The 27,595-nt window shown below is 45.2% G+C and overlaps 1 protein-coding gene across 5 annotated transcripts in view; it reads left to right on the top strand.

The window, feature by feature from the left end:
* The first annotated feature begins 17,139 nt into the window (after nucleotides 1-17,139).
* The window catches only part of LOC144107912 (uncharacterized), a 65,215-nt gene continuing 54,759 nt past the window's right edge, over nucleotides 17,140-27,595 (top strand). The window contains exons 1-4 of one of the 5 annotated variants that reach the window (XM_077641144.1): nucleotides 17,147-17,347; nucleotides 21,190-21,350; nucleotides 23,989-24,092; nucleotides 27,357-27,518. In XM_077641144.1, the coding sequence (XP_077497270.1) occupies nucleotides 17,322-17,347; nucleotides 21,190-21,350; nucleotides 23,989-24,092; nucleotides 27,357-27,518 (453 nt within the window). In that variant the 5' untranslated portion in view covers nucleotides 17,147-17,321. Of the gene's footprint in view, nucleotides 17,348-21,189; nucleotides 21,351-23,988; nucleotides 24,093-27,356; nucleotides 27,519-27,595 lie in introns of those variants that run through there. The other 4 variants (XM_077641143.1, XM_077641146.1, XM_077641145.1 and 1 more) reach the window with 4 other exon arrangements.

Raw genomic sequence — 27,595 nt, 5'->3', positions numbered from 1 at the left:
GGAAGTTGTTGTTGTTGTTGTTGACCTCACACAATGGCACATACCCACAAGGGTATGGTGCGGCGAGCTATGCGTACGTGAAATACCTCGACCGACGGCGCAAAAGCTATCGTACACGTCTCTATGTCATTGGCCATAACCAGGCGGTGACTATTTAAATGACCAGTTGCATGTGGCAAGCATGGGATGACCTACCAAAATTTGGATCGCACAGTTTTCGTAGCCGAGGAGGTTGCAGAAGGTGTCACATGTGGCTGCAAAACACACAATCTAATAACAGTAACAACCACACACACCGACACGAGTGATGACGCAAACGTTGGACGCAACCGACCGCAGACTTGGATTGGCTTGGCGACGCGCACCGCACAGGGCGCTGCATACGATGATGATGATGACCTCTTCGTTACAAACCAGAATATTAAATACGTTTTATTCGTTCAATTTCGTCTGTTTATTTCCTGCGGCAGAACTTGCGTCTCCGACCGTGATCTCTATACCGCTCCATGTCGCAGCCTCCTCGTGCAGCGCATCCGGCCATCTAGTTGACTGGTGATTGACCGCATGTAGTAGCAGACGACGCGGGGCTTTACACACGATGAAATACTTATAGTTGAAAAGTTACAAATACTACTTTGAAGGGGAAATAGTTATGAGGTCCGTGTCAAGCCGTGCCACAGAGCGTTGGTCCAACATAAGCAGAACCAACTGCAGAACCAACTAGCCCGTCAAATCGGTCTCGCACCTGTGACTGCCCATGGCGTGTGAATCGGATGGCTTAGTGTAACTCTATGGGCTCTATCATGTACAGTGTTGTGCGTTTTTATCGCTGACACTTTCAAAAATTTCCCCGCCTCAACCGCTGGCTCGTTTGCGGTGAAACTGCACACAGAGCTTGCGTATTATGGTAACTTTTGTATCGTAGGAAGTTTGACAACGGTACTTACTTAGTTGAGCCGTGCATGATGCGAAAACATAATCGTCTACGTAGAGATCGGCAACCAAAACCCGCAGACGACGCTTTTTCGCTGAAGGGCGGCAGTGGCGCCATCTGTTTGCGGTAGCGCAAAGCGTCACGTCAAGGCCGCCGAGGAGCGTTGCAAAGAGCGCGGGCCGTTTGAATATGCCGTTCCTGTAGTTTCGTCTGCTTCTACTGAAGCGCTTACAACATTATCGACTAATTAAGCGGAAAAATATCAGAACAAATGATTTAACGAGGCTTTACCTTTTAAAGAATATTGTTTGCAATGCTCGCCTCGGCGGCCTTGTGGAGACGGTTTCCACTGCCCAAAACAGATGGCGCCACTGCTGGTTCTCAGCGAAAAAGCGTCGTCTGCGGGTTTTGGCTCGCCGATCTCTCGTAGACGCTTACGTTTTCGCATCATGTGCGCCTGAACTAAGTAAGTACCATTGGCAAACTTGCTACGATACATAAGTTACCATAATACGCAAGCTCTGTGTGCAGTTTCACCGCAAACGAGCCAGCGGTTGAGGCGGGAAAATTTTTGAGTGTCAGCGATAAAAAAGCACAATACTGTATGAGCTTTATGGTACCCGCTGTAACCTAAATGCCTGAAGTGTTCTGCGGTTTTGATCGCCACTGCATTACACGAAGTAGTCGGTATGTGACAAATCGCATTCGGTTTCGGCTTCAAAGCTGGAAGCTATTGTGGCACGCGGTGCCTGATTGTGCTTTGCGCTTTTTACTTAGTGCTTTAAGCAGAAAGTTTTGTGGCTTACGACAAACAGGAAGCACCTATAAAGTCTGGGCCTAGCCGTCAGACGACGCTAGAACATTTTCAGTTTCGGTTTCGAAATATAAGAGCTCCTGTTGCGCGGCTCTTGATCACAAATAACGCTGGGCCCTTCCCTGTTCTCTGCGCTGTAAACAGCAACTTCTGTGTTATCTACGATAAAATAAACACTTCTTTTAGAACTCCCCTAAATGCAGCAAGTGCTTGAAAAGTCTGTAATTGCTGCAAAAAAGTATTTTCTGGCACGGTGCGTGGTAGATATCATAAGTACTATATTGCCACAGACCTGAAATCAGCGACTTAGGACCAGCAGAGGGGGAAATATAGATTGCTGAATAGGTAAATTGATGCACTGAAAGAATTTATGTTAAAAAATCAGAAGTGTGCAAGGTACGAGGAGGAAGAGGCTCTCCAAAATAAATTGCTAGTGTGCGCTAGAACACGGAACTGGGTAGCACAACCGCACCCTCGATCGAGGTGCTTCGATCGAGGTGATCGAGGAGCTCTATAATTATAGTTTCGCAGTATTCTCTGGCACACCGCTGTCGCGTCCGGGTCGTAATGGCAGCGGGTGAAGGTTTGGGCTATGCTCGAGACAATTAGTATAGCCGGGGACTCCGGAACTCTTTTTTTTTTTTTTAGTGGGAGGGCAGACTTCGAGCTTATTTTATTTATTTATTTAATGCTCATTTACATAAAAAAATTTAAATATGTATTTTTTCAATGTTCAAAGCTTGATGCAAGGTATCACGTTGCGGTGACGACACTCCAGCTGTCAGGAAGACAACGAAAAGGCTTCCAAAATTAACTGTTTAAGGGGCTGACTCACGCCCACTAAGAACTGAATTACTCGGCGGCTGCGATAGGCTTAATTATGCGTGCTCGGCGGTCATCGACCTGAATTCCATGCAGTTCTTGGTCGTGCTGAATTTAAAGCTGGAAAGGAACCTTCGAGATAAAGAACCAAAAGCAGCAAGAATCTGGAAAAATGTGGAATCATTTGCACGTGGCCATGATCAACGGCATAAGTCTGGTCGCACCTCGCATTCCAAAACAAAATGATAGAGCCGCGTGCCGGAGGTTGGGAGTGCGAACGAACAAACGGTGCAAAGATTTATGGCAATATAAAATTAATTGAAATGAGGAGCTCATAGGTGGGAAGCTGTATGCACGAGGAGTGATCAATTCCATTAAAAAAGCCTGTGCATAGTTTGTTTAAATTCCGCTAATCATGATCATGTACACGGTCAGGTCGATATAGTCGATCGAATTCTGTGGGGACATGACCGGTTTAGGTTACTCATATACGAAATGCTTTACAACTGGCTACTAAGCCAAGCAGCTCATGCAGCCCCACTGTGCTTTGAATTAAAAGAGTCCTAGAACTAATATGTGTAGAAGCAAATGGAGATTGGGGGGGAACTTCCCCCCCTGAATAATGGGGGGGGGGAGGCGCCCTTCCCCATTGCCACCCCCCTGTTCCGTGGTTCTTGAGTATAGCCCACCTGAACTCGGGTAGGCGGCCCTATAGATAGATACGTGATCAGCTTGCTGGAGTGGGCATATCTCGCATATTGTATATCTGATATTGGTCGCAAAGCCGATGTCTATTGGTAAACAAGTTTAAAACATCCGAGGTGTTCTGAGAGATGTTCGATCCAATGAAGCATTCGGTCAGGAAAGACCTTTGGAGGCAGTTTGCAGTGTATACCGGATTGTTTTTTTCCGAATATATAGCTTTCGTCGAACTACAGGAACTTTTTGGAATTCTCTTATTGACATATCTCAAATAAACCCTTCATTTCTGCAAGAAAAAAAAACACACACGGGTAGGCAGCCCTATAGATGCGTGATCGGCCCGCTGGAGTGGGTATATCTCGCATTTTGTATATCTGATATTGGTCGCAAAGCCGATGTCTATTGGTAAACAAGTTTAAAACGTCCGAGGTGTCCTGAGAGATGTTCGATCCGACGAAGCATTCGGTCAGGCAAGATCTTTGAAGGCAGTTCGCAGCGTATACCGGATTGTTTTTTCCGAATATATAGCTTTCGTCGAACTATATGAACTTTTTGGAATTCTTTTATTGACATATCTCAAATAAACCCTTCATTTCTGCAAGAAAAAAAACACACACGGGTAGGCGGCCCTATATATACGTGATCGGCCCGCTGGAGTGAGTATATCTTGCATATTTTATATCTGATATTGGTCGCAAAGCTGATGTCTATTGGTAAACAAGTTTAAAACATCCGAGGTGTTCTGAGAGATGTTCGATCCGATGAAGCATTCGGTCAGGAAAGATCTTTGAAGGCAGTTCGCAGTGTATACCGGATTGTTTTTTTCCGAATATATAGCTTTTGTGGAACTATAGGTGCTTTTTGGAATTCTTTTATTGACATATCTCAAATAAACCCTTTATTTCTGCAAGAAAAAAAACACGGGTATTCGGCCCTAGTAATAGAATGGTTAACCGAATAACAGAATGGTTAGAAAGGGCCAATGCAATATATTTTTACTAAGAAAAGAAATTATGTGGACATGTCCTTAGTGTCCCTTTGAGAAGCAGTATTTTCTTTTGTGTGTTGTGTAAACTTTAGTTGAATACAACTCAAGAATGAAGTGGCAAATGCTTCTCTATAATTTACTTCGCAAGTTGTTTACATGGAAGGTACGACAACCTGAGCCAATCAGGATGGCGCACACTATATAATTGGGTTGCTGCATGCCTACCACACCCTTTGCCTTGTGAGAGGTAGCTCCATTTCTGTGAATGAAGGTGTACAAGTGTTTAGGCTGTTTATTTCTTCAGCAGGTGACACTTGATGTCTTTTTATTTTTATGTTTGTTTCCAGATGGGTGACATGTTCACACAGTAAAGAGGGCATATATGGCCCACTTTTTTTTGTCATTACCTGTCCCTATTCAGTTCTTTAGTTGTCACGTCACAGTTGTTTGGATGGACATTTATTCACTCCATTGTGGTCTATGCCCAAGGAAGCTGAGTCAAATCCAGGCGAGAGCAGCTACATGTTGATATAGGTGAAGTGGAAAACATGCCTCTTTGCGGTGCTTTGTCAGCGCATATGCAGTTGAAGTTAATCTGGAGCCCTCCACCATGGCGTCTACAATAGCTCATTAGAGACATTGTCATTCTCATTTTTGCTAATCTCATTGTGGCAGTGCTCGGCTTGTATACGCAGACGTCTAATGGATCACATTGGCCTGTTAACGGGCTCACATCTCATCGTCATCATCAAAACTCGCATGCACTGCTGGTTGTGTCCTCCTCCTCCATGCTCATTACAAAGCCTGGTCCTTTGAGAGGCATCTGCCACTTCATTCTTAAGTTGTATTTGAGTATTGTAAATATGGAGAAATGTAACTAATATTGTATGTCACTTGCTGCTGTGTTGTTCGTGTGGTCTGTGTACAAAACTCTTACTCTTGTTCCATGATATAGTATATGTAGTGTTTTTGTGTATTATGTAGGGTTGTTTCATTAAACAGATGGTATTGGTGGATTCTGTTTATACGAGGGGTGATCAGTATATTTTTTACCTCCTGGTCTGTAACACATTTATTACCTCATGAAAGGGAAAGACGTTAAAATAAAAAGAAAGTTTGATGTTCCCACTTTTCATGATATTTTCATTTTGCACATGGAACCACTGATATTGAAGCAGTTACAAGGAAAATGTTCGTATACATCAGTGTACGGTTATAACAGTTTTTCAAAACCAAATTTTAGATGGCAGAAGGTGTTCTCCCTATCATTATCCACCATCGAATGAGTCCAATTTATGGTAATAGGTATGTTATGTTTCCAGTCAGAAGGTGGGTACAAACTGTACGTATATGCAAAATCCAGCTGTGTTGAGTGTGAAAGATGAGGAGTGCAGTGGATGCCCACTGTCTGCATCTCGCATCTGAGCTCGTGGCCCATGTGGATGAATTTATTTGTGATGATTGTCACATTAAGCAGACGGTTATTGCGGGCATTCTTGAACTTGAGCAGTTTCGGGATGTTCTGCATCACCCACCAATAGTTCTAACCTAGTGCCTTGTAGCTACTGGCTATTCCGTAGCTGAAGAAACATTTGAAGACCTTTAGTGTCCAGTTGGGGCCATCAGCCTCATTCTTCTCTGAGGGCATGTAAACAACAATAGTGCATCGATGATGCAAGGGCATCAGTGTAAGTGGAGGACGATATCAAAAAATGAACTACACCTCTGAAAAAAGACATCTGAAGCTTTGTTTATAATATCTTTCACTTTCAGTAATTAGCATGTTATAGACAAGGAGGCAAATTATTCAACACACCTCTCAAGCTTGGGATATATGTATGGGAAATTTTTGCACCTGTATAGTCACTTCCTTATTATTGGAAGCTACTTGAGTCATTTATCCCATGGACCAATGTTTTGTGGCCTCATTATCTATTATGTTTTAGATGGTGTCCTTGGCTTAATTTTAATTTTCCTGAGGGTGTTCTAAACTTTTTTCGAATGTGTGCGCTTCAGCTGAGATGGAGCTTTGAAACAGGACAGTATTGGAATGCCATATGCTTGTTCATTCACGTGCTAAGCTGATACAGCGTAAAATGGTACTATACCTGGGATTTAACATCCCACTATGTTAGAGGGATCTAATTTGATCACCTGTGTTCTTTATTTATGAGCTCAAGTGCACCGCGTAAAAGACAAGATGAAATGTTATCCATTTAATTTCATACGAGCCTTATAAAAGACACACATATTGCTACGTGACGGCAAGCTGGTGAAGAGTACTACATAACAGATGGCGATGGAATGATTTAATGGCGGTGGGCCTAGCGCGAGAGCTCCGTGCCGCACCACTGCCCACTTTGTCGTCTTCCGTGACACTACCCGTGACACTACCCGGGGCTGCCGAGCGATCGTCCCGATCGCGCTAGCTGAAAGACCGGCAGTGAAGACGAAACGCAGGGCGTGACGATGAGCGTGACAGGACGGATGAACACAGAAGAGAAGAAGATGCAGGGTTTGCCGTCGTTGTTGTTGTTAGCCTATCAAAAGATGGCACATACCCACACTGGGGGATCGGCCAAGAATCGGGTGGCTATTCACCTGAACGCAGTTAACAAAAAGGAAAAGCACGTGGGAGCACAACACCGGTGAATTTTTCGTCATGAACAGAAAAGGGATGAGTGTTTTGATTTTAAAATTTTAAGAATAATAATAAAGAGGGATTAAATATTAATGATTTAGTCAAAATGTAATAATTGATAGAAAAGAAAAGGTTGGAACACTTAGCAAGGCAGTCGGTAAGATTCTATCAGGAAATTTAGAACAGCGGTACAAACAGATCTGTGGCTGAACCCAAATGTGGTGGCGCCAAATGATAGCAAGAGCGGGCTGCTCAAACTAAGGCCAAGAAGCTGCAAGGGCTCCTCCAGCAACCGTCTTCTCAGAGAGTTGAATCGGCGACAATACAGACAAAAATGTTCAATAGATTCAGGCTCACGGCAAAATGCACAAAGGGGAGAGAGCGCCAAACCCGACTTGTGTAAATAGAAATTTAGAGGGGGGATGCGGCAGCGCAGCCTCGTCAGTGATACTTCAAGCTGCCGAGAGCAACAAATTTTCCTGTTCCAATAATATTTAAGGTGCTCATAATCCGCCGATGTTAAAAGTGATGTGTCTTGCGTGCTTAAAAACGCACGTCGCCGAAATCTAGATGCTGTAATATAGGCTGTAGCCGGGATGATTGGCAACACGGGGCCGCTGAGGGAAGCCTTTGCGAGATTATCAGCAATCTCATTTACTGTCACACTGCTGTGACCGGGAGCTTCCGGGCCGTAGCTAGCTAGGTCACCTTGAGCCGACAGCCGAGGCCCATGAACACACCGAACGGCATGGGCAGGGGCTGTGTTCGAATATGTTGGCGGCTTCTAGGGTCGGTGGGGTCATAGGTTCGAGTAGCGGCGGCGTCGTCAAGTTGTCGTGTCTTCTGGTCTGGGCAGGGGACGGGGCTGGGGTGAACGACATGGTCAGTTCTGGTCTGGCGGGCTGGGGCACAACCGGGCGGTGCGGGCAGGAACACACGACCGACGACCACGGCACACTCAGGACGCCGAAGCTCCAGGACCAGGATGGGGATGAACTCCGCACCTCACGCCAAATGTTACGTGACGGCAAGCAGGTGAAGACAGTACTACATAACAGATGGCGATGGGCCTAGCGCGAGCGCTCCGTGCCGCGCCACTGCCAACTTTGTCGTCTTCGAGTCCGTGACAATATCAGCTGACTGATGATACCCCTGTTACACGGGCGTTTTCAACGGCAGTTCAGTTGATTCTCAGTTGAACTGAACGGCAGTTAGCGGTGTTACACGGCAGTGCTAACTGCCGTTCAAATCTCAACGGCAGTTGAGTTCGACTGAGATCGGGGATCTCAGTTGAACGGCCAACTGACAAGCTGGCGACATACGGACCGAAAAACTTGCCCTCTTACTGGATTGTCTTGGCTCAGTGTGCTTCGCACCCACAAATTTCTACCGCAAAGCAAAAAATACACAAAAAGAATTGTCACTATAGTAAAGAATATATACACTACGATCATTTACAACAAGAAAAAAATGCAGACACTGCCTTTTTCTTATTTACACTTCGCTCTAGACGCGAGGTCATGTGGTTAGAGTGCTAACTGAACTGAACACGAAGTGCTCGTGTAACAGCAGGCGATTCCAGTTGAGTTCAACGGCAGTTGAAATCCTCAACTGACGCTCAACTGAGTGATATATGAGTGATATGAGAGCTGCATACTGGCTCAAATGAGTGATACGAAAGACACATCGGCCCATTCGGGTGATACGAGATCCATATTTCGGCTCAAACAACTGATACGATAGACACGTATCAGCACATAGAGGCATACGAGGGACACATATGCCCATAAGAGGCATACGAAGGACACATATCAGCCCATACGAGGGAACGAAGGACTCGTATGACCACATATTAGACACATATCATCTCGTATGACCACATACTAGACACATACAAATTCATACGAGACACATATGCATCCATATGAGATTTTTCGATAGGACTGTTCTCCGGTCGGAGGCGAACCCAAAAGGCTCAGGAAGGAGCGAAAATTGAGCGGTTACATCGTTTTCTTTTCCTTTCTTTGACAACAGACCGCATTCCCCGAATTTAAGATAAACAATGATAGAAAGCAGTTCCGAACGGACGCCAACTATAGAGATAAGTTTGGCAGTCGAGAAACAAATTTTCGCCTAAGGATCAGCGTAATAAAGGCACTCAACGTTAAAACCGAGCGTGAACGATTCAAAAAGCGTTCGGCTCGTTCACAAAGTTCATACAGTTGAAGAAAAAAAACTTCGCTCTCCCTAAGCAGGCGCTCGTGTGCGTAAGCCTACACAGCTGCAAATGCAGTGCCTCGGGGCACAGCACAGCAGGGCGTCCAGAATGCGGCATCGTGGAGCCGCTGTAGCTTCGCGTAGCGAGGAGGCGATCGGGTGGGAGAGAGAGAGAGGAAGAATTTGTAGCGTCGTAGTCGGCTCGCGCTTTACTATGGAGCGACGTTTTCGAGCATGCCACGAAGAGGCATGGGTAACGGCGTCCACTGGGCGAAGCAGAGGACGAAGAAACTACTCTGTTAACAGCACAAAGGGCAGAGGAACACAATGGATGGAGCACGGCTTGTTTGCGGTGTTGTTGAAGTGATGGTTTGGTTTGGAATATGGGGGTTTAATGTCCCAAAGTTACTCAGATTATGAGAGACGCCGTAGTGAAGGGCTCCGGAAGTGTCGACCAGCTGTGGTTCTTTAACGTGCTCTGACATCACACAGTACAGGGGCCTCTAGAATTTCCCCTCCATCGAAATTCGACCGCCGCGGCCGAAATCGAACTCGCGTCTTTCGGGTCAGCAGCCGAGCGCCATAACCAGTGAGCAACCGCGGCGGCTGTGTTACTGAAGTGACTGCTCACATATATTTGAAATACATTAAAGATAAAACAGCGAATCTTGCTACAGCAGTGCTCTTACGTCTGCTTTTACAGATGATAAATTCCGATGGTTTCTTTGTAAAAACAACCCTAAGCGGAGTACTTTATTACGTGCATGAGGCAAAATGTGTAAAAACGATGCTCGTGCCAGAGCAATTTTTGCGATATAATGTCGTCGATGACGATTACTGTAGCGCTCTTCGAATCACTGACTCCGCACATTCGTCTTTTTCTTTTCAGCTATCTCCACAGCGAAGCATCGTTGCCCTACTACCTGTCGTGCCGAGCCGATGCCACCAGCGCACAATCGCATCGTTCAAAAAAAAAAGCGGAAAAGTTCGTTCAGCCGCATGCGCACCAGCTGTGCTCTTGGCCTTTAGAGCCAGTGCGCTTGCATTTAACATTTCTGCAGCGTCTTCGTTGCCTCGCAAGTGCACGCTTTCAATGCAAGAAGATCGCAGCGAGAACAGCAGTGCATGGTAGCGGCGGCGACTACAGCACTGCAGTAAAAGCTGCCCTGAGTCTAAAAAAGCAAAATGGCAGTGGCTTAGCTTGGCTAAATATGCCAGGATATACGTAGCGAAAGCTAAGGCACAGTTTGGTTAGCCTTGGTTAATCTTGATTGCAAGTCCAGGTTAGTCTGGTTGTCTGTCTAGTTGTAGTCACGTGGTTCGTCACGTGGTGCGACCACAGCGAAACTGCGAGCTCGTGGCCAATGTAGCTTTCCTACGCAACAAAATACGCAGCACACAATGAGTGCACGCAAACCAATATGAGTAATGATAAAGAGGTAAGTTGCAGGGGCGTAAAACGCACTGAGGTCGTTCCCGACAGAGGTTTTTGATTATGCACAATTTCAGAGGGCGAGCTCCCTCGCTCCCATTTTATTTTTTTTTGTAAAGCCACATACTCCCTGATGCTGTATTTCAACCTTTAGTCTTTGGCCTGTTGAAAAAATTTCAGTTCAATTCAATTAGTCTCGGAGCTGCATTCCTAAGGCGAGAACTATGCGGTGCGATATTTTTATATAAATATTTTCATTGTCACTTAAAATGCCTCGGGCTTCCTTTTCAGTCGAACTTGTGCGTACCTAGACAAATTCGCGTAGTCGGTAGCCATTTTACGCTTGTAACTGCGGTTGTACACCTTTAGTTAGTATTCAATACACCTTAAATGTCTCTTGTGTTCTCGAGGACATCACTAGTCTCATTTTTTTCCAGTTTCTAGAATTAACTGCTTGAATTTTTAAATTTTTTTATTTGGTATCAAGATGGGCTAATTAGCATAATTTGTCGTAAAAAAGATAAAAAAGGGTGCATTAACGAAAAAATTCACAGAACGCACATTGGATTTACAGGTAAAGTCTATAATTAAGGTTAAAATTGGGAAACACCCGCTGAAAGTTACAAGCTTTCCACGAGGAATCTAGACGCCTCTGGCGTGACAAACAAAATGATAAAGTGCATGCCGGCAACGTTAAAAACAATACGAAAATGTGCGCCGATCTTTAAGAAAGCAAACGTGCAAGCACGAAACCCGGTGTTCTGCACGACGTAAAAATGTCATTGCTGGAAAGATTGATGGGGCAGAAACTTAGCACATTGTTTTCTCTCGCGCTTCTCTCACATATATTTATTTTCTTTTCGGTAGTCTTGCTGTACGCCGATGCCAGTGAACTGCATGCATTATTATGCATTTTACAACCTTACCTTATTACCCATTCCGGCCCTTGTGGCGTCAATTGACGCCACAACCGGTAGACTGGCGCAGACTACAAACCGGTACCTACCCGCACCTGTACAAACTACACAATATATAGACGAATGCCCGTGGTGCCGGGGTAAACCTACACTAGAGCATGTCACATGGACCTGACCTAAGGCAGACTTAGAGCTTAAAATAGACCACCCGAGTGTGATGCAGTGGGAGCCCTTTCTGGCCAGCCAGGACGAAGAAGCGCAACGATTCCTCGTACGCCGAGCCACGATGGCAGCAGTCAAGTGCGGCATCCTGGACCAAGGACCCACCACGGCACCCAGTGACCCGTAAGGGTCAAGAACGCTTTAAATTTATCGCAAATAAAGTTTTTTCCATCCATCCATTCATTCCATCATCATCAACCGGAATAACTCGCGCTTCTTACTACCAGTACTCTTACGTCTGCTTTTAGAGGATAGAAGCCGAGGTATAGAAAATTTGAAGATCTGTATCTCACTAACAATTCCTTCTTTTCCGCTCAGATTTGTAAATGATTTGTGAAACGCATTTTAATGCTCCTACGCAGGTCCTAAATATTGTTGAATGCTTAGAAGCTTCGCTGAACCGCGTTTTTGACATGTGCAATTTCGACAGCACCCGGTCTAAACTGTTGCCAGCGGTGACCATGGAGGGATGATAGTAATCTTTCTAGAGGAAGTTCTGCTAGTCTTTTTGTGGATGCAGCCACACCGAGAAGTTTGTCGCACTGCTGACATAAATTTTCCTCGCGTCAATCAGGCAAACAGCTTAACCTAGGTTTTTGATGAAGTGCAATGTGGAAATTTCTGATGTCGTAGAAGCTGGATGTTGGGCCAACCACGTACGCGGGAGAAGCACAAGGACTGGCGCAACGCAAGGACTGGCGTATTATCATCATGCGCCAGCTAGACCCAATAGAAGTGTTAGTGAATGTTGGGACCGAGCCAGACAATGATAATGCGGATGACGGCGAACAACTTGCGAAGCAAATGCACTAATGAGAATAAATGCACCCCTGAACTTGTGCTTTTCTTTCTTTTTTTCACCGCTCTCTCCCTCCTGTGAGCATCGGTAGAGAGCTGCGAGAAGCGACCGAGGCACGTCCACTGCCACCCGCGTACCACAGCTCGTGCAGCCCGTGGCGTGAGCCCCTGACGCTGAGAACAACGCACTGCGTTTGGCTGTTTATTTTTCTTGAGAACATATATACGGTGCGCTCATAAACAAGTTCTGCCTTCTTCTTGGCAGCGAGATATCGATGCCGCTGTAGTCCATTGTGCATTGTGAACCTTGCCTTCTGGGCATTACGATGTGCCGGGCTACGCGCCAAGCTTTGCTGACGTGGTTTATGAAGCTCGATGGAAGAGGTCGTTACAGACACAAGAAATGTCCTCATCTTGTCCACGGTCACCTTCCAGGAAGTCTATACAAGTTTTGAAGATGTGTGTTTTTGAAGTGACGTACTATATGCTGGTACAATCGCCTGCCTGCGACCAGAACGGGGAGAATTGATACGTAACGCAAGGTGAACAGAAGAGAGCGCCATCTTTTCTGGCAAGTGCAAGATCGGTCGATCCCTTTACAGAGTAACAGAAACTGCTTTAGAATTTCCCAGCTAAATAACGCACTTGTTAGTTCGATTTTTTGTTGTGAATTGTGGTAACCCAAGCGTCCATTCCACATTTTACACCCACTGAGCCATGATGTCCTATTTTAATGCCTTACCTCTAAATTCATTAATACTTGCGCCACAATGTCTATATATTTGTTTTCTGCGTGCTTATGAAACCTTCGACATTGCAAAAACAGTGCAAAAAAATCTGCAGCCAAAATTGCAAAATCCAGAAACGGAAGAGTTAAATATCAGTCGAAGGTCGAAAGCCTCGTGGCATTCTTCCGTTGATTACCGCCGTCTGAATGCCGCTATTAAAATAACTTATACCTGCTCTCCGGTATCAACGATGCCATAAACTGTTCTCGGCCTCCTGCTGTTAATCGGTTGGCCTCCGATCGGGGCATTGACAAATTCCTACCCGGCCTGCGGACAAAGAGAGAACAGCGTTTATTGCACCTGGCGGTCTTTATAAATTCAATGCGAGGCCCTTCGGCCTATGCAATGCGCTCGCCACTTTTGAGGGAATTATTGACACTATACTCCGCAGTTTGAAATGGGAGTTATGCATGTTCTACCTACCCGCCGCAGTGGCTCAGTGGTTAGGACGCTCGACTACTGATCCGGAGTTCCCGGGTTCGAACTTGACCGCGGCGTCTGCGTTTTTATGGAGGAAAAACGCTAAGGCGCCCGTGTGCTGTGCGATGTCAGTGCACGTTACAGATCCCCAGGTGGTCGAAATTATTCCGGAGCCCTCCACTACGGCACCTCCTTCTTCCTTTCTTCTTTCACACCCTCCCTTATCCCTTCCCTTACGGCGCGGTTCAGTTGTCCAACGATAGACAGTACTGCGCCATTTCCTTTCCCCAAAAAACCAATTATTATTATTATTATCATGTTCTACCTAGACGACGTTGTCATTTTCGGAAAGACGTTTTGTGAGCACTAGTGTTAAGCTCCCGCCCTCGACCGTATGCGCAAAGCAGCCCTTGTGCTCAACTCTAAAATGTTACTCTTTGCTGCACGCCAAGCGTTAGTGATTGGACACCTCTTTGAAAAAGACGGCATCAGACCTGATCCCGCTAAGACTGCAGCTGTCGAGTTGCTCAAGCCACCCGTCTGTCCAGGAGCTGCGAGGTTTCCTGACCTTATGGTATCTTTCGCCACTTTATTGATGACTTTGCGGACATAGCGTACCCCCTGAGAGGCCTTGTTCACAGAGATCAGCCTTTTGTGTGGTTCCCTGAGTCGACTCCGCCTTACGCAAACTGAAATTCCTTCTCACGTCGCACCCTGTCCATCGACACTTCGATCCATCCGCCCCCACAGATTCTACCGACGCGACCGGTGTTAGAATCGGAGGTGTTCTCGTCCAGTGCTGTGACAACAAAGAGCATGTTTTTGCATACGCGAGTCACTCCCTTAGTAAGCCGGAGCATAACTGTACGGTCGCAGATCAGGAGTGCCTCGCAGTCGTCTTTGCCAGGCAGCGTTTCCGTTCATATCTCTACGGACGCCCGTTCACCATCGTCACCGACTATCATGCCCTCTGCTGGCTCGTTGACTTACTTGACCTGTGCGGACGCCTTGCACGGTGGTCTCTCTGGCTACAAAAGTATGAGTACCTAGTCGCCTGCAAGAGGGGCCGACGGCACGCTGACGCGGTCTCTCTTTTGCGCCTGCCGCTTCCTGATACGGAGGGTAACATCGGTAATTTCGACCAGTACGTTGTGTCAGAGTCACCGGCTTTTCCAGACGCCACCACGCTCAAAGAAGAACAGCAGAAAGATTCAAAGGGCAAAGCACTTTTTTGCGCCTGAAGGTCTGCTATGGAAGAAAAGCTATTCCATGGGTAACCGCTTCTTCTTGGTAGCTCCGAATAGCCTATACACCTCCATCTTGCAGGCCGCGCACGACGACCCTACTTCTGGACATTTGGAGTCGGCATTATTGATCCACCGTTCACAGGCACGCATTTATTGGCCGAAACTTCGTGCCACGACTGAAAGGTACGTCGCCAGCTGCAATCAGTGTCAACGATATAAGCGACCTACAAGCGTTGAATCCAGCTAGCGTCACCTTGTGACACCAGCATATATATATATATATATATATATATATATATATATATATATATATATATATATATATATATAATGTGTGCCTGGAGCACCGTTTGATCAATTCGGCCTAGATCTCCTGGGCCCATTTCAGACATCCTATAATAAAACCGCTAAATTGTGGTTTGCTTTGACTACCTTACTGGGTAGTTTCCAGGACATGTCTCGATTCCTGGCAATCAGAGCGTTCGTGCGGGCTCTACTCACATGCCACCAAATCACCCAACAATTACAAAAACAGCCGCTTCACCCTCAAAATAAAATCAGTACACAGCGCGGTCTGGTGGCAACTCCATCCCACCTTACTTCATTCGATGTTAGCACCCTACCTTGATCCTCCCATTTGGCTCAACATGTGAGGTGGCAAATGCGACCCTCATACACTACCTGAGGGAATGCCCCCAACTCAAGGCAGTTCTCGTACCCAACCCATCCCCCTCTTCATGGGAGGCTGCTCTGCGAGTTGCTCAACCAGCTGGCCATACATGGCTAGTGGACAGAGCTTTCTTGAAGCCCGTGATCTCTTTGAGAAGTAACCCACCCTTGAGGACCTTTTGTTCTTGTTTATTAAATATAGTTGTTACTCTACCCATTTTTATACTATCAATAGCTCTCCGCCTTGGACCTCCACGAGATATCAGCAGCGACCGTGGTCGACAGTTCACCGCTGACGTCCTGGAGCAGCTTCTTCGTTCCTGTGCTTCATACTTTCGCTTTTCATCGCCTTACCATCCACAAACGAGCGGTCTAACTGAGCACACGAACCGAACTATCGCTAACCTGCTCTCAGTGTACGTTGGTTCAAAGCACAAGAACTGAGACAGCGTCCTGCCGTTCATAACCTACGCTTTCAATACTACACGCCATGAGACTACTGGCGTCAGCCCATTGTTCCTACTTGATGCTGCGCCACCACGCTACACTATAGACACCACACTGCCATTCCCTGTCGAGCCTCATCAAGATCCTCGGTAGTCGAGACGTTCGCATTCTAGCTTCCCAAAGTCAATCTAAAGCGAGCGGCGACGCCCACCGCCCTCGCGCCACAACACTGGTGATTTGGTCTTGTTGTGGCAGCCTATCAGAAAACGGGGTTTATCCCAAAGCTGATGTGCCACTACGGTAGACCCTGTGTTATCATTACCCAAATTGCCAAGCTGAATTAGTTCAACAACGAGCCTCAAGGCAAGCGGCCGTCGTTCTGCGTCACGTAAAGTTACTCACGTTGTCCGTTTGAGGCCCTTACACTCGCGATACGTTTCATAACTCGCCCTGCGGGCTTCGGCTGTGTACGGGTGAGTTAGTGAAGAGGGGATGCCGACCACACAGAAGATAAAAAGGATGCGGAATAGACGCTTCATGATAAACTCAGCAAGCGGACCTAGCTGTCCTCAGTGGCCAGTTATGGACTCAAACACCTGCTTGTAAGAATATTATCACCGGCGTTGTGCCTGGAAACACTATTGTCCAAAACAACGTGCAAGAAAGTTGTATACGCATAGCACAGCCAACTTCCAAGCGAATAATCTGCATTGGAACAGTTCCATAGATGTTTGATACGTTTTGAGAGGAAATAGGCATCAACCCTGTCTAGGTCTTTTTACAGAACAGTTTTTCGCCTGCGTGAGGTTCTCGTTTATTCTTGAGTTTTGTTTATGAGGACTAGCCAAGATTAACCTTGGTTTATTTCTGAGTAGCGCGCACTAGTTGGTCGGCAGAGCGTGGCTTATTTTAAACGAAGAGAAAATAAATTGCCTGCTTGCATAACTCCCATGAAGAAGCTGAAGATTGATTTCGAAAGAAAAGCTCACGAGGTTAAGAGCTTTCTTTTCTGGCCTCGGCAGAAAGCTCATAACAGATAAAGGAATTTTCGTGGCCCATCCGTCAAATTGGCTAGGATAAGGCATGTACCAACGCAAGCGCTCCTCGAATTCGTTATAATGTATCGGTCGACAACCACAATATAATAAGAGCACTTCATGGCCGCTGTTGACTCAAGAAGCAGCTGCACAGCAGATGTGTGACATTTGCGACAGCATTTAGGAGTATACAGCCAGAGAAAGTGCAGACGGTAGAACGCTAGTGATGAGGCGAGACGAGGCGGCTATGAAGTAAGTTATAAATTTTGGTAACTCGGCCCATACTGACTGGTGATGGGGTTCGTTAACGCATATTGGCCCATGGTCATCACTATTACTAGAATTGTGCCGGGCAAACCGTCGAGCCTGACTGCTAGCTGTTGTGTCATATGCTCCCAGTACGTTTCTGACCTTTGCTGTTTTTGCCATGGGGTGCAGTATTTGGTATAGCGCATGCGCAGAAAACAAACGATGCCATCCATTGTTAGCGAAACGGATTATGTCAGGCAATGAACAAGACAAGAAGTAGACATGAAAAACCTGCCACGTCAGAAAGAAGAGAACAGTAGAAGCATTAGATAGTCCCATCTCTGCAACTACGTGTCCTTACTTTCGCGGAGTCTTCCTTTGTGTCCGCAATTTTGGAGACCGCAATTTCTGCTTCGTACATTCGCTTCAGACTCCAGTAAACTTTACGTCTGATGATCTCCGCATATTCCGGTGCCCCACGCTTCGTTACCGTGTTCAGAGCCGACGTTCCGCTTCATTCAGGTGCACGAAGAGATAGGAGAGCGGTCTCGTGGCCACCTGACGGACAGCATCACGGTGATCAGGATATTCCGTCCGTGACCAGTTTGATGAGGTTAGTCCCCGTTGTGACGTCGATGGCTTTCGCTGTTTTGGTTTTCTACCATGTTTGTCTGAGGACAGGTAAAATGCTTCTCTAGTTAGCGCCTCTTTTCTCTACCGTTTCGCTGTAACCCGTGCCGCCATCTGTTGCGAGAAACTGAAAGCGCGAGAGTAAGCGCACGGCCACCTGGATCGGCGCGCACGTGATCGAGGCGGCCGTGGTAGGTGCCCGGAATGTCGGTCTTTAGGTGCGATTGCTCGATACCTTCGAGCTCTTGTGCTTCTCAGTGGCGTTCGCAACTCTTTCACGGCACGCTGTAGAGAACGCCATGATAGTTTCGGGGGTCGGCCAAATAAATTTTGAGGGTTGGCCAAACCCATTCTGGCGATGTCCCTGATCGGTTCCAAATGTGCGTCAACTCAATTTTGAAATTTTGGGGGCTGGGACGCCCAAATTTCTGAGGTGGGCCAAGACTATTTGGGGGGCGGGGTCAAGAAAGAACACACTGGCAGAACACGCCGACTAGCAACTTTTTATTTCACCAGAATTGAAATATTTTCTCTGCTCTTCTTTCCTTCTTAAGATCAGTACCAACTGGTAGGCTAGTTGGCTACACATACCAAATGATTCCCGGCGCACAAGCGACGAAGAGCGAAAAAAATACACTACAAATACACGCCGTACCTTGCCTTGCCATTTGATACATGTAACCACTTGCCGAACAATTCGTCCTGAAGAAATTCGTTTGCAGTTCTGCAGGCAGTTTCCATCTCAACGATGTTTTCTCCTTCGGGCTGGTGGCCTCGTGCAAGGCAAGGTATGCGTTTTGTGGCGTTTTCGGTAGGTCTTAAGATGAGTCTTCACCTTAGCAAAATTGGACTGTCGCCACTGGTAACTGGTCTCTGAACGTTCAACACCACCTGTAGCGTACTGAGCCTCGACTTCAATCGACGTCCATCGCGTCGTCGTTGTCCACATCCATCGGCTCCTCACCATTCGTGTTTTGATTGTCGTTTTGTTCTGCGGCGCCGCTTGATTCACGGATTTCGACGTGCCGGTACTCGGTAGTACGTGCCACAAAGCGTTCGTTAGGTGTGGTAACGGTCTCGTTCATGACCGTTATATTCTCTTGAGTTCTGGTGTAGGAATCCATCGGCTCCTCACCATTCGTGTTTTGATTGTCGTTTTTTTCTGCGGTGCCGCTTGATTCGCGGATTTCGACGTGCCGGTACTCGGTAGTACGTGCCACAAAGCGTCCGTCAGGTGTGGTAACGGTCTCGTTCATGACCGTTATATTCTCTTGAGTTCTGGTGTAGGAATCCATGAGTAACTGTATTGTGAATCCTCCAAGTCCTGAACCTGCGCCCGAAACATCGCAGAGTTTAGCAGTTCAGAAGAGATGAGAGACAATAATTCGCAGTTTCTAAGAATTCTTATCGAGTTCCCGCGGTAAAAAAAAATAAGTTCAGATTCCTCTTTAGTGCACCTGTAAGTCAGCTTACCTGTTCACAGTGACTTCTTGTGCACCGCCGGTCTTGCCCGCTATCCAAGTGTCCGAAGCCTGTCTTTGCACTGTTTGTTCAAAGAAAGAGCTGCGGTAAAACTATAAATGACAATTGCGGTTATAGCGATCGCACACACCGACTTTTTTCTAATGCAAACTGATGTTGACCGTTTTTGGAGGCCGGCTTGCGCGGAGCACGTTTTTTCACTCCCCGCAGCAATGGCAACTGATGTTGACCGTTTTTGGAGGTCGGCTTGCGCGGTGCACGTTTTCTCACTCCCCGCCGCAATGGCATCGGCTCCGCGTCTATTCTCGTGCGCTGATTGGCAGTTTATCGAGAATGATTAAACGAGAATAATTACCACTCCTCGGGTGAAAACAATTGTAATAGGGACGGAAAACTTTTTACTAATTTATGTCAACTTCGGCTAACCTGACAGCAGGGAATTCATCGTATCATAACAGGCTGTCAATGGTGCAGCGAATGCGCATTTGGCTGAAAAGCGCGCGGAGATTCAAAATATAAATGGTCGAATACGTTCTACAAACATGTGGAAAGGCTATTAAGATATTAGAAAAATAGATTAGCTGAAATCTCGCTCCCATTGGGAAATGAACGGTCTGCATCGCTTGCGGACTGCCGGTAAATCAGTGTCAGCTGTACTAAGACGAAACGGGAAGCGAATGTTACGAATACTCAGAAGGTGTACTCGCATTGTGGAACTATGTTAATTTTTTTGTGAAAAAAATATAAAAGACAAACGCACATTCTTGGAGAAGCTCCTGGATCAGCGGTGTCTATATTTTTCTCTGGAACTTAAAAAAAAACAAACGCATCGGCACCTATTGCGCACTTGTCGATGGTTGAATCTACACTTTGACAACATTACCCACGCAATGCATGAAGCGCAAACTACTTTGTGAATATATCATCACACATTTTGAAGCCTTGTGGCTGTACCATTTACTCTACTCATTCTTCCTTTTTGTTTTTAGTAGCTATTTTCATTTCCAATTTTTGTATTTTTTGTTACTTGGAACTCGGATGGTCGTTTGTGCAATAGCTTGTTAACTGGAGTAAAGCCACACTGACTGTCATTACCGGTACTACTCGGAATTTAGAGTTGCGTATTAAGTAGCGTTGTCAACGAAGCAATCCCTTGAAAAACTACCAGGAATGACACGGAAGCACACTCCAATATTGTTTTGTGCAAGGCACAAGTGTCATAAAGGTATGTAGCTTTAGAAAGTGTGAGCCAGTTTTCTACGGCAATGAATGTTAAAGCCGACGAGAACGACAAAGAATAAACTGAAGTTACAAAAGGTTTTTCCTAAATGTTGTATATTAGTTAGTTTAGATATTATTGCTGGTTGTATCCGTGGTTAATAACTGCCCCAAGCGAGCTCTAATCTTTAAATTTCGAAGTGTTATGCGTGCACAGAACAAATTCCAGACACAGCTCCTCAGTCGGCCCAAGGAGGTTCACTGCGAGCCTTCATGCTTTTCTTGCCTAGGACGGGCCCTGGGATCTCAGGGAGATTACCGAATGCCATTGGTTGGGGGCTTGCGTTGTTGGAAGGCTGCTCGACAAAATGTTGGTGTATATCTTATGCCATATGTCTCCAGTGCTTAGCTATGAGTGACTTGCGAAGATATTGCAAGAAACAAGCGAGTGGTCTCACGCTTTGAGATTAGCTAATAGATGCACCAGTGCTATGAGTAATTATGTATTTGCGCAGGGTCAGGATTCATGGTGAACCTCCAATAGGACCATTCCCAGACATCGTTGCAGTGGACAACGAGCTGAGAAGACCGACAGCCTGCCAAGCCATGCAGAGAATGCTTCTGTGGGCGTTTCGCTATATCAACACGAGGACATGGATGGAACTGCTGTATTCTGGCAAGCACTTTTCCAATCAAAGTCCTTCCATCTTATTTGACAGGAAGGAAGAAGGATGCAGAAACTGTTGTGAATGCTGTTATTTTAGTTGAGCCGTAATTAGAGAAATTATGACGAATCGAAACCAATGTGCAAAATGCACATTGGTTGCAAACTACTACATGGGCTCTTATTTAAGACTGCAATTTGCGATTTTCGCAGTAGCTTAAAGGGAACTGCAGCTCAAAATCTTTCAGGCAACGTTTGCATTAAGTAGCATGAAGTTGAGTTGAGGTGTTGAATGCTGCAGGTGGGGTTAGCCTTGGTTTATCTGCCGGCAATTGCTCCACCGTAGCGTCCCTTCTATATTAACAATGTCCTGAAGCCTCTCGCATCTGCACCGCTATGCGCACAGTCTCTTATAATAGCATGAAGAAACTTTACTTTTTCTTTTCTCTAGTTATTACTTCAGTGCAGGAACCAAAATAAGGACAGATAGCACGACACAGATAGCGCCTCTAATACTCCGGTCGCACAGCAGCATCAAGGTGTCCTTCCGAGTATATAACGTCGCCCTCCATTCTTGTGCGCATACGTGACCACTTTCGTGTCTTATGTTCATGTTTAAAAGTTTGACTGAACCCCGTGATCGTCTAGAATTGCGTCGCGAAGACAGAAAGGAGAAGGGTAGCAGTTTTATGGTTACAGAAGGAAACAAGCTGTGCTACGAGAGTATGTGGGCTGGTGGCTAATATTTGCAAGCAAGCTGGAAAAAAAATGACTGAATTAAAGAACGCATATCAAAGACGCTTGTCTTCCTAGAAATGTGCTTGGCGGATTGGTAACACACATACATATTGGTTCATTGTTCTTTTAGTAGTCTGTGTGCACTACTATGGACACTTTAATACAAATGTTTAAACACAAGGAAACTGCGTGGCAAGCAGTGCAACACGGTCAGTTTTCCACCTAGGTCCTAAATGTTGAGTATGGTTCGAGCAGGGTAAAAAGCCTGGAGGGTAAAAAGACTATAGGGTAAAAAGACTAGCGTAAAAAGACGACGGCAAAAAGACTCGATCAAGGCGCTTTGCTGATGGCGACTTTGCTTAGCAGCACATCCTAAAATGAACATGTCCAATATTCTCGGATAAAAACTTTGGAAATTAGAAAACTGTAAGGTACTTTTATGGGAATACTGAAGGTAATGGTCCATTTTTCTCACATGTAATAAAATCTTTCTGCTAAACTGCTTCCATCGATCGCATAAAGCAGTTATGATTGGCATAAAAAAGCAATAGGGAAGCTCTTGACGATAGCAAAAACGTTTATTGAAAAAAAGTGCAATACTGGCGTCGAGTGATATGCGGACATATATTGTTAAATCGTGCATTATCCGAAAAAATGGGGGTCATAAATGGTTTCCCGCTCAATAATGCTGTTGTCCAGGATTTTCGGTTATGAACCTACACAATCCATGACGTTTTCTTTATCAGGCCGAAAGCTTTTGAAGGTACTTTGACAAATTTTAAGAGAGTCCAAAATTATCTGATGTGTCTGCGCTTGTTTCTACTGTAGCTACAGCAGCCGCCTTACTAGGTAAAAGCTGTGTGACAATTTCATGTGCTGAATAGAGTGAAAATCTCTGCGTAGACGTGCTGACACTGATCATGTCCTCCAAGTCGCTATTCCTTTTATAGCCAATTATACAATCTCAAGTGAACCTCTACCTGGCCAGGTGTCAACTAAGAAACCTCTACCTCCAAGAAATTTAGGTTGTATCATCCTGACAGTGTCCAAAACTTCTTGCCGAAACGTATATTTTCTGCGGCTGGAAGAAAGGGCAGTTGAAAACAAAATATGCGGAGACGAAGGCCGCAAAAATGGCAAGAACATGTTTCTTGAAGCAAGCAGAATTGTTTTTCTTTGAAGCCTATTGTCACACAGTAAACTGTCAACATTATAATTACAGGTTGCTTAGTTGCCCCTTAGCCCACAGCACGTAGCCCTTAGGTTGTTCCGCTTCTTCGTTAGTTGCTTCAACAAAATGGAAGGATTTAGGTCGCAAAAGTTTAAGAAAGTGAGGCTATCTTTCATGTTTCCTAAAAAGGCTAACTGGTCGATCTATTATGACAAAAAACACGAGCATTGTGGGGAACAATAGAAGGTACTCAAGCACAAAAAAAGACCCTCACCCCATGAAAGGAGTACCCAAAGATAAAACTGCGAAAGGAAATGTGGTACTGGCCCCCAATATTATTCACCTGAAAACCTTTCCATGGGATCTTTACTAGCTTGCCTAGCTGGCGGCGCGGCTATTACAAGTGCAGTTTCCAGTGCAACTCGTTCCGACACTTAAACTCTCTTGGCGAATGTTATGCAGGCTTATCATAAGTCATTACAAACTTGTATAGTTTCTCTTTCTGGTAGAGCAGCCCACTTGTTTCGTCCTTATATTCAGCTCTCATCATGCTTTTGAGACTGATTTCCACATGAATACTTAGCCCCTTATTTTGTCATTCCAATTAATCTAATTTCTATTACTACTACAGTAGTCATACCTCAGTTGTGCTTTTGCCATGCCTTTTGTTCTACTTTCCCATCGGTCGCAAACAATGCGCCCAGTTTCATCTCCTTAGTGTTTAACTATAAAATTTGACAGCCATATCCAGGACCAGGACACAGACTGGCCTAGCACCACAGACCGGGCTCGTACCAACTCAGCAGATGACATCTCGGAAGCTTCTTGTGTTCAAGTCACCCCAAGTAAGTCAAGGCCATTTATTCTGCCGTCACCATGACACACACAAAGACCAGTGGCGTGTGCAATTTTCCAGATTGAGGTAATTATGAAAACCGAGCTCACTACAAACTGCATAAAAGCATGAATCCTCTAGTGGCAACACTAGACTAAATCTACACGAAGTTCTTGGATGCACTACAGCGTGCACAAAACAAGGGCACTAAAAACAGGCATAACAAAACTGAAATCTTTTCAAGCGCTCAAAACCGTTCTGCTAAATACTGCCCTTAAGAACTTGGAATTCAAAGGAGAGCTTAAAATCACAAAGCTCACAGGTGAGGAACGTAACAAATACCAGGCCCACACATAAACATCGCCAACCGAGAACGCGCCAGATCAGCCTTCGAACCTGACTTCCACAACAAGCGTCTTGTAACCTTAGACGCCGACATGAGTCAAAACGAGTGCAATTTCTTCATTTGTTCGACATGCCTTTGGCGTATCTGAGCTGAGGTTAAGTAACGTTAAGAGGAGAGCAAGCTCTAAGAATGTAGTCATCACTTCTACAACCGAGCAAACAATCAGAAAGCTGAAAGAAGCCATACGCAACAACCCCGGAGCCCACGGAATCTCAACCCACATTCCAACAGCTATGCTTCCACCCTTCAAACTAGTTGCTGCCCCGAAGGAAATTCCACAAGGCTCCCTCATCAATGAAATACTCAAACATTACACAGACGTTGCAACAGATCACTAGGACATTATCGTAACCAGCGACTACATAAACTTCATTGGGGCTCGAACCGTCACACTTGAAACAGCCACTCAGGCCTAAAACCAATTCAAAAAGAAGGCACAGTCAGCCTCAGATGCACTTTATCAGCAATTTATGTCCATTAAACATATCGATTGCCTAGCAATGCGCGGTCTAGAGGCACACAGCAAAGCACTGCCGAAACGACCTTCAAGCGTGGATTAAATCTGCACGTCCACACCATGTAGGTCATGTTGAGACTGTCCGATCATGCAATGTGTGTAAGGAAAGAAAGTATGCAAACATTGCCCACCCTATGGGCAGAAAAGAATGTCACAACCTAAGCAAAAAGCAGGCATTCCTCTAGGCATACTGGATGTAAACATATGATGGTAAAGATGGCCACCTCCTACAGCACTAGCCCTTATCAGTTATTTTGCTTTCAAAAGATCATTGCTTCACAAAATAATGAACCCAACAGTCACTAATTACGAGTCACAACCAGCACAATACACACAAACTCACTAAAAATTCTCCAAATTAACCCAGTACAGTTCACGGAAGCTCAACCACGGCTTGATGATTTTCCAACATAAAATGAACATGTCATATCACTTGTACAAAACCGTACTTTTACAAACACAAATAATAGTGTTTCCAATCAAACACCAAATTTTAGCAGCTAGTCAATCTCCTAGTACAGCCATTATTATCTACAACAAAAGTATACAAGCATTCCCACTTATAGTTAGACACATATATTGTGACACGCATATCATGGAATGGATACAATGGCTTTAATAATTAACATTGACGCTGCCCTAAGAATGATACAAATACAATCATAACTGAGGCAAACCAAGTGCTGCAGCAAGAAACGGGACATGCAGTAGAAGGAGGAAACCTTAATGCTAAGCACCTTGCTTGGGATGGCAACACTCAAACTGAGCGGGGCAACAAAATGGCAAAAAATCCTAACGGCAATGAACCTCGAGAACGTAAATAACCCAAACTCCCTACTAACATTTGAAATGGTAAATGGCAAAATCTGGATCCATATCACTGAATCCTCATAAACATTAGCAAATCTCCTGCACAACTGGGAAGTTAAGTAAACACAAGTGATCGTACGTATATCAGCTTAGACATATTTGAAGGGGTACAAGTAACAAAAAAGCCTTGCACAAAATGGTATTTAAAAAATTCTTAGCACTCCAGAGACAGATTATTGGCTGATCGAGACATCCCAAACACCAAAAAGCACAATCACAGGCTTTGAGCACGTCATACAACACTTCGACGAGATCACAAAACTAAAGCAGACTTCAAACCCATTAACGACCACAACCACCAGAAGTAGTGGAGAACAGAACAGAATCAAGCCCTAACCCAGAAAAGAAGATATCGACAAGCACAAGGCCAAATTAGGATGTACTGCCACATACTATACACCACAGCACATAAAATTTACCAAGAAAATGTCACTAAAACTCAAAACAATGCGGAAAATATTTTGCTGCAAAATTAAGGAAGGTAACCTATTCACGCTGCCATATAAATAGCAGATAGCAAAATTAAGATTAGGAAACAGGACGGAACTCTCACAACCACTGAAGAATCACTCCAGAAATACATTACACACTACTCGATCCTATGTTGAATGAACATGAAGATCACAACGTAACATCACAAAAGACCTGTCCAGTCCCAAATGAGAAACATAATACACTACCTACAGCTCTCTCGGAAAAGGACATAACTAATGACACCCCAGTCATCGAACAAGACCTCAACACCTTAGTTAGTACCCTCAAAACATATACAGCTCCAGACATCGATGAACTCTCAACTCCAGTTGTCCAAGCCTTGTGTAGTTAATAGAAGCACTTTTTCATAAAAATTTTCAATGCAGCCCTTAAAATACGACATTTTCCCACACAATGCAGATAGTCAAAACTAATAATTATCCCCAAAAAACAATTTGACCACACAGCGCAACAGCTGGACTATATCCGCCCCATAGAAAAAAGTTCTATCTTCGGAAAGATATTGAAGCCATTCCTCAAAGATATTCTATTTTATCTTTAGACTCAAAACTTCTTTGCAAAAAATGAGGACAAATTCACACACAGCAATTATACTATCATGGTACGAAAAAAATATAAAACAACACATACAAGCGAAGACAATTCCAGAAAAAAACAACAAAAAATACAACAAATCTGTCGTATAATGGGACCTTGTTGTCTTGTAATGGTCTGTAGTTTGCAGTATTGTGTTGTTTTTTGTTGTGTTGTTGTTTGTCGTGTTGTAGTTTGTCGTGTTGTTGCTTGTCGTATTGTTGCTTGTCGTGCTGGGTAGTTTGTAGTAGTGTCATTTGCAGCAGTATGGAGCCCACAAAATCCTGTTGCGCACTGTCTCTCAACCTCCTATCACGTTGCATTCAGTGCTGTTATGCCATGCATATTAAAACGGTAGCATTTAGGTTGTTCTCACAAAAAATTTCCGGTTTCTCTGTCACAAAATTCCTCAGGCGGTCGAAAGAAGTCACACGACACTGCGGCATCATCCCAACCTCATGTCCACTGTGCGTTGTGAGCTACCTTCCCCCATGGTACATGGCAGTGAAAGTAATTCAAATAAATGCAATGCAATTCCCACTTTAACCCATCATGGGGCTACACATGAGCCTTAATGGAAGCTCAGGAAGAGCAACCTGGTTCCCGCAAGCCACACTGATGGCTGAGCCACCTACCTAGGCACTGGCGCACT

This window comes from Amblyomma americanum, chromosome 10, assembly GCF_052857255.1.
Source record: "Amblyomma americanum isolate KBUSLIRL-KWMA chromosome 10, ASM5285725v1, whole genome shotgun sequence".
NCBI lineage: Eukaryota > Metazoa > Arthropoda > Arachnida > Ixodida > Ixodidae > Amblyomma > Amblyomma americanum.
Note: the sequence above shows the minus strand (reverse complement) of the source record. Positions and strands in the feature narration are given on the sequence as shown.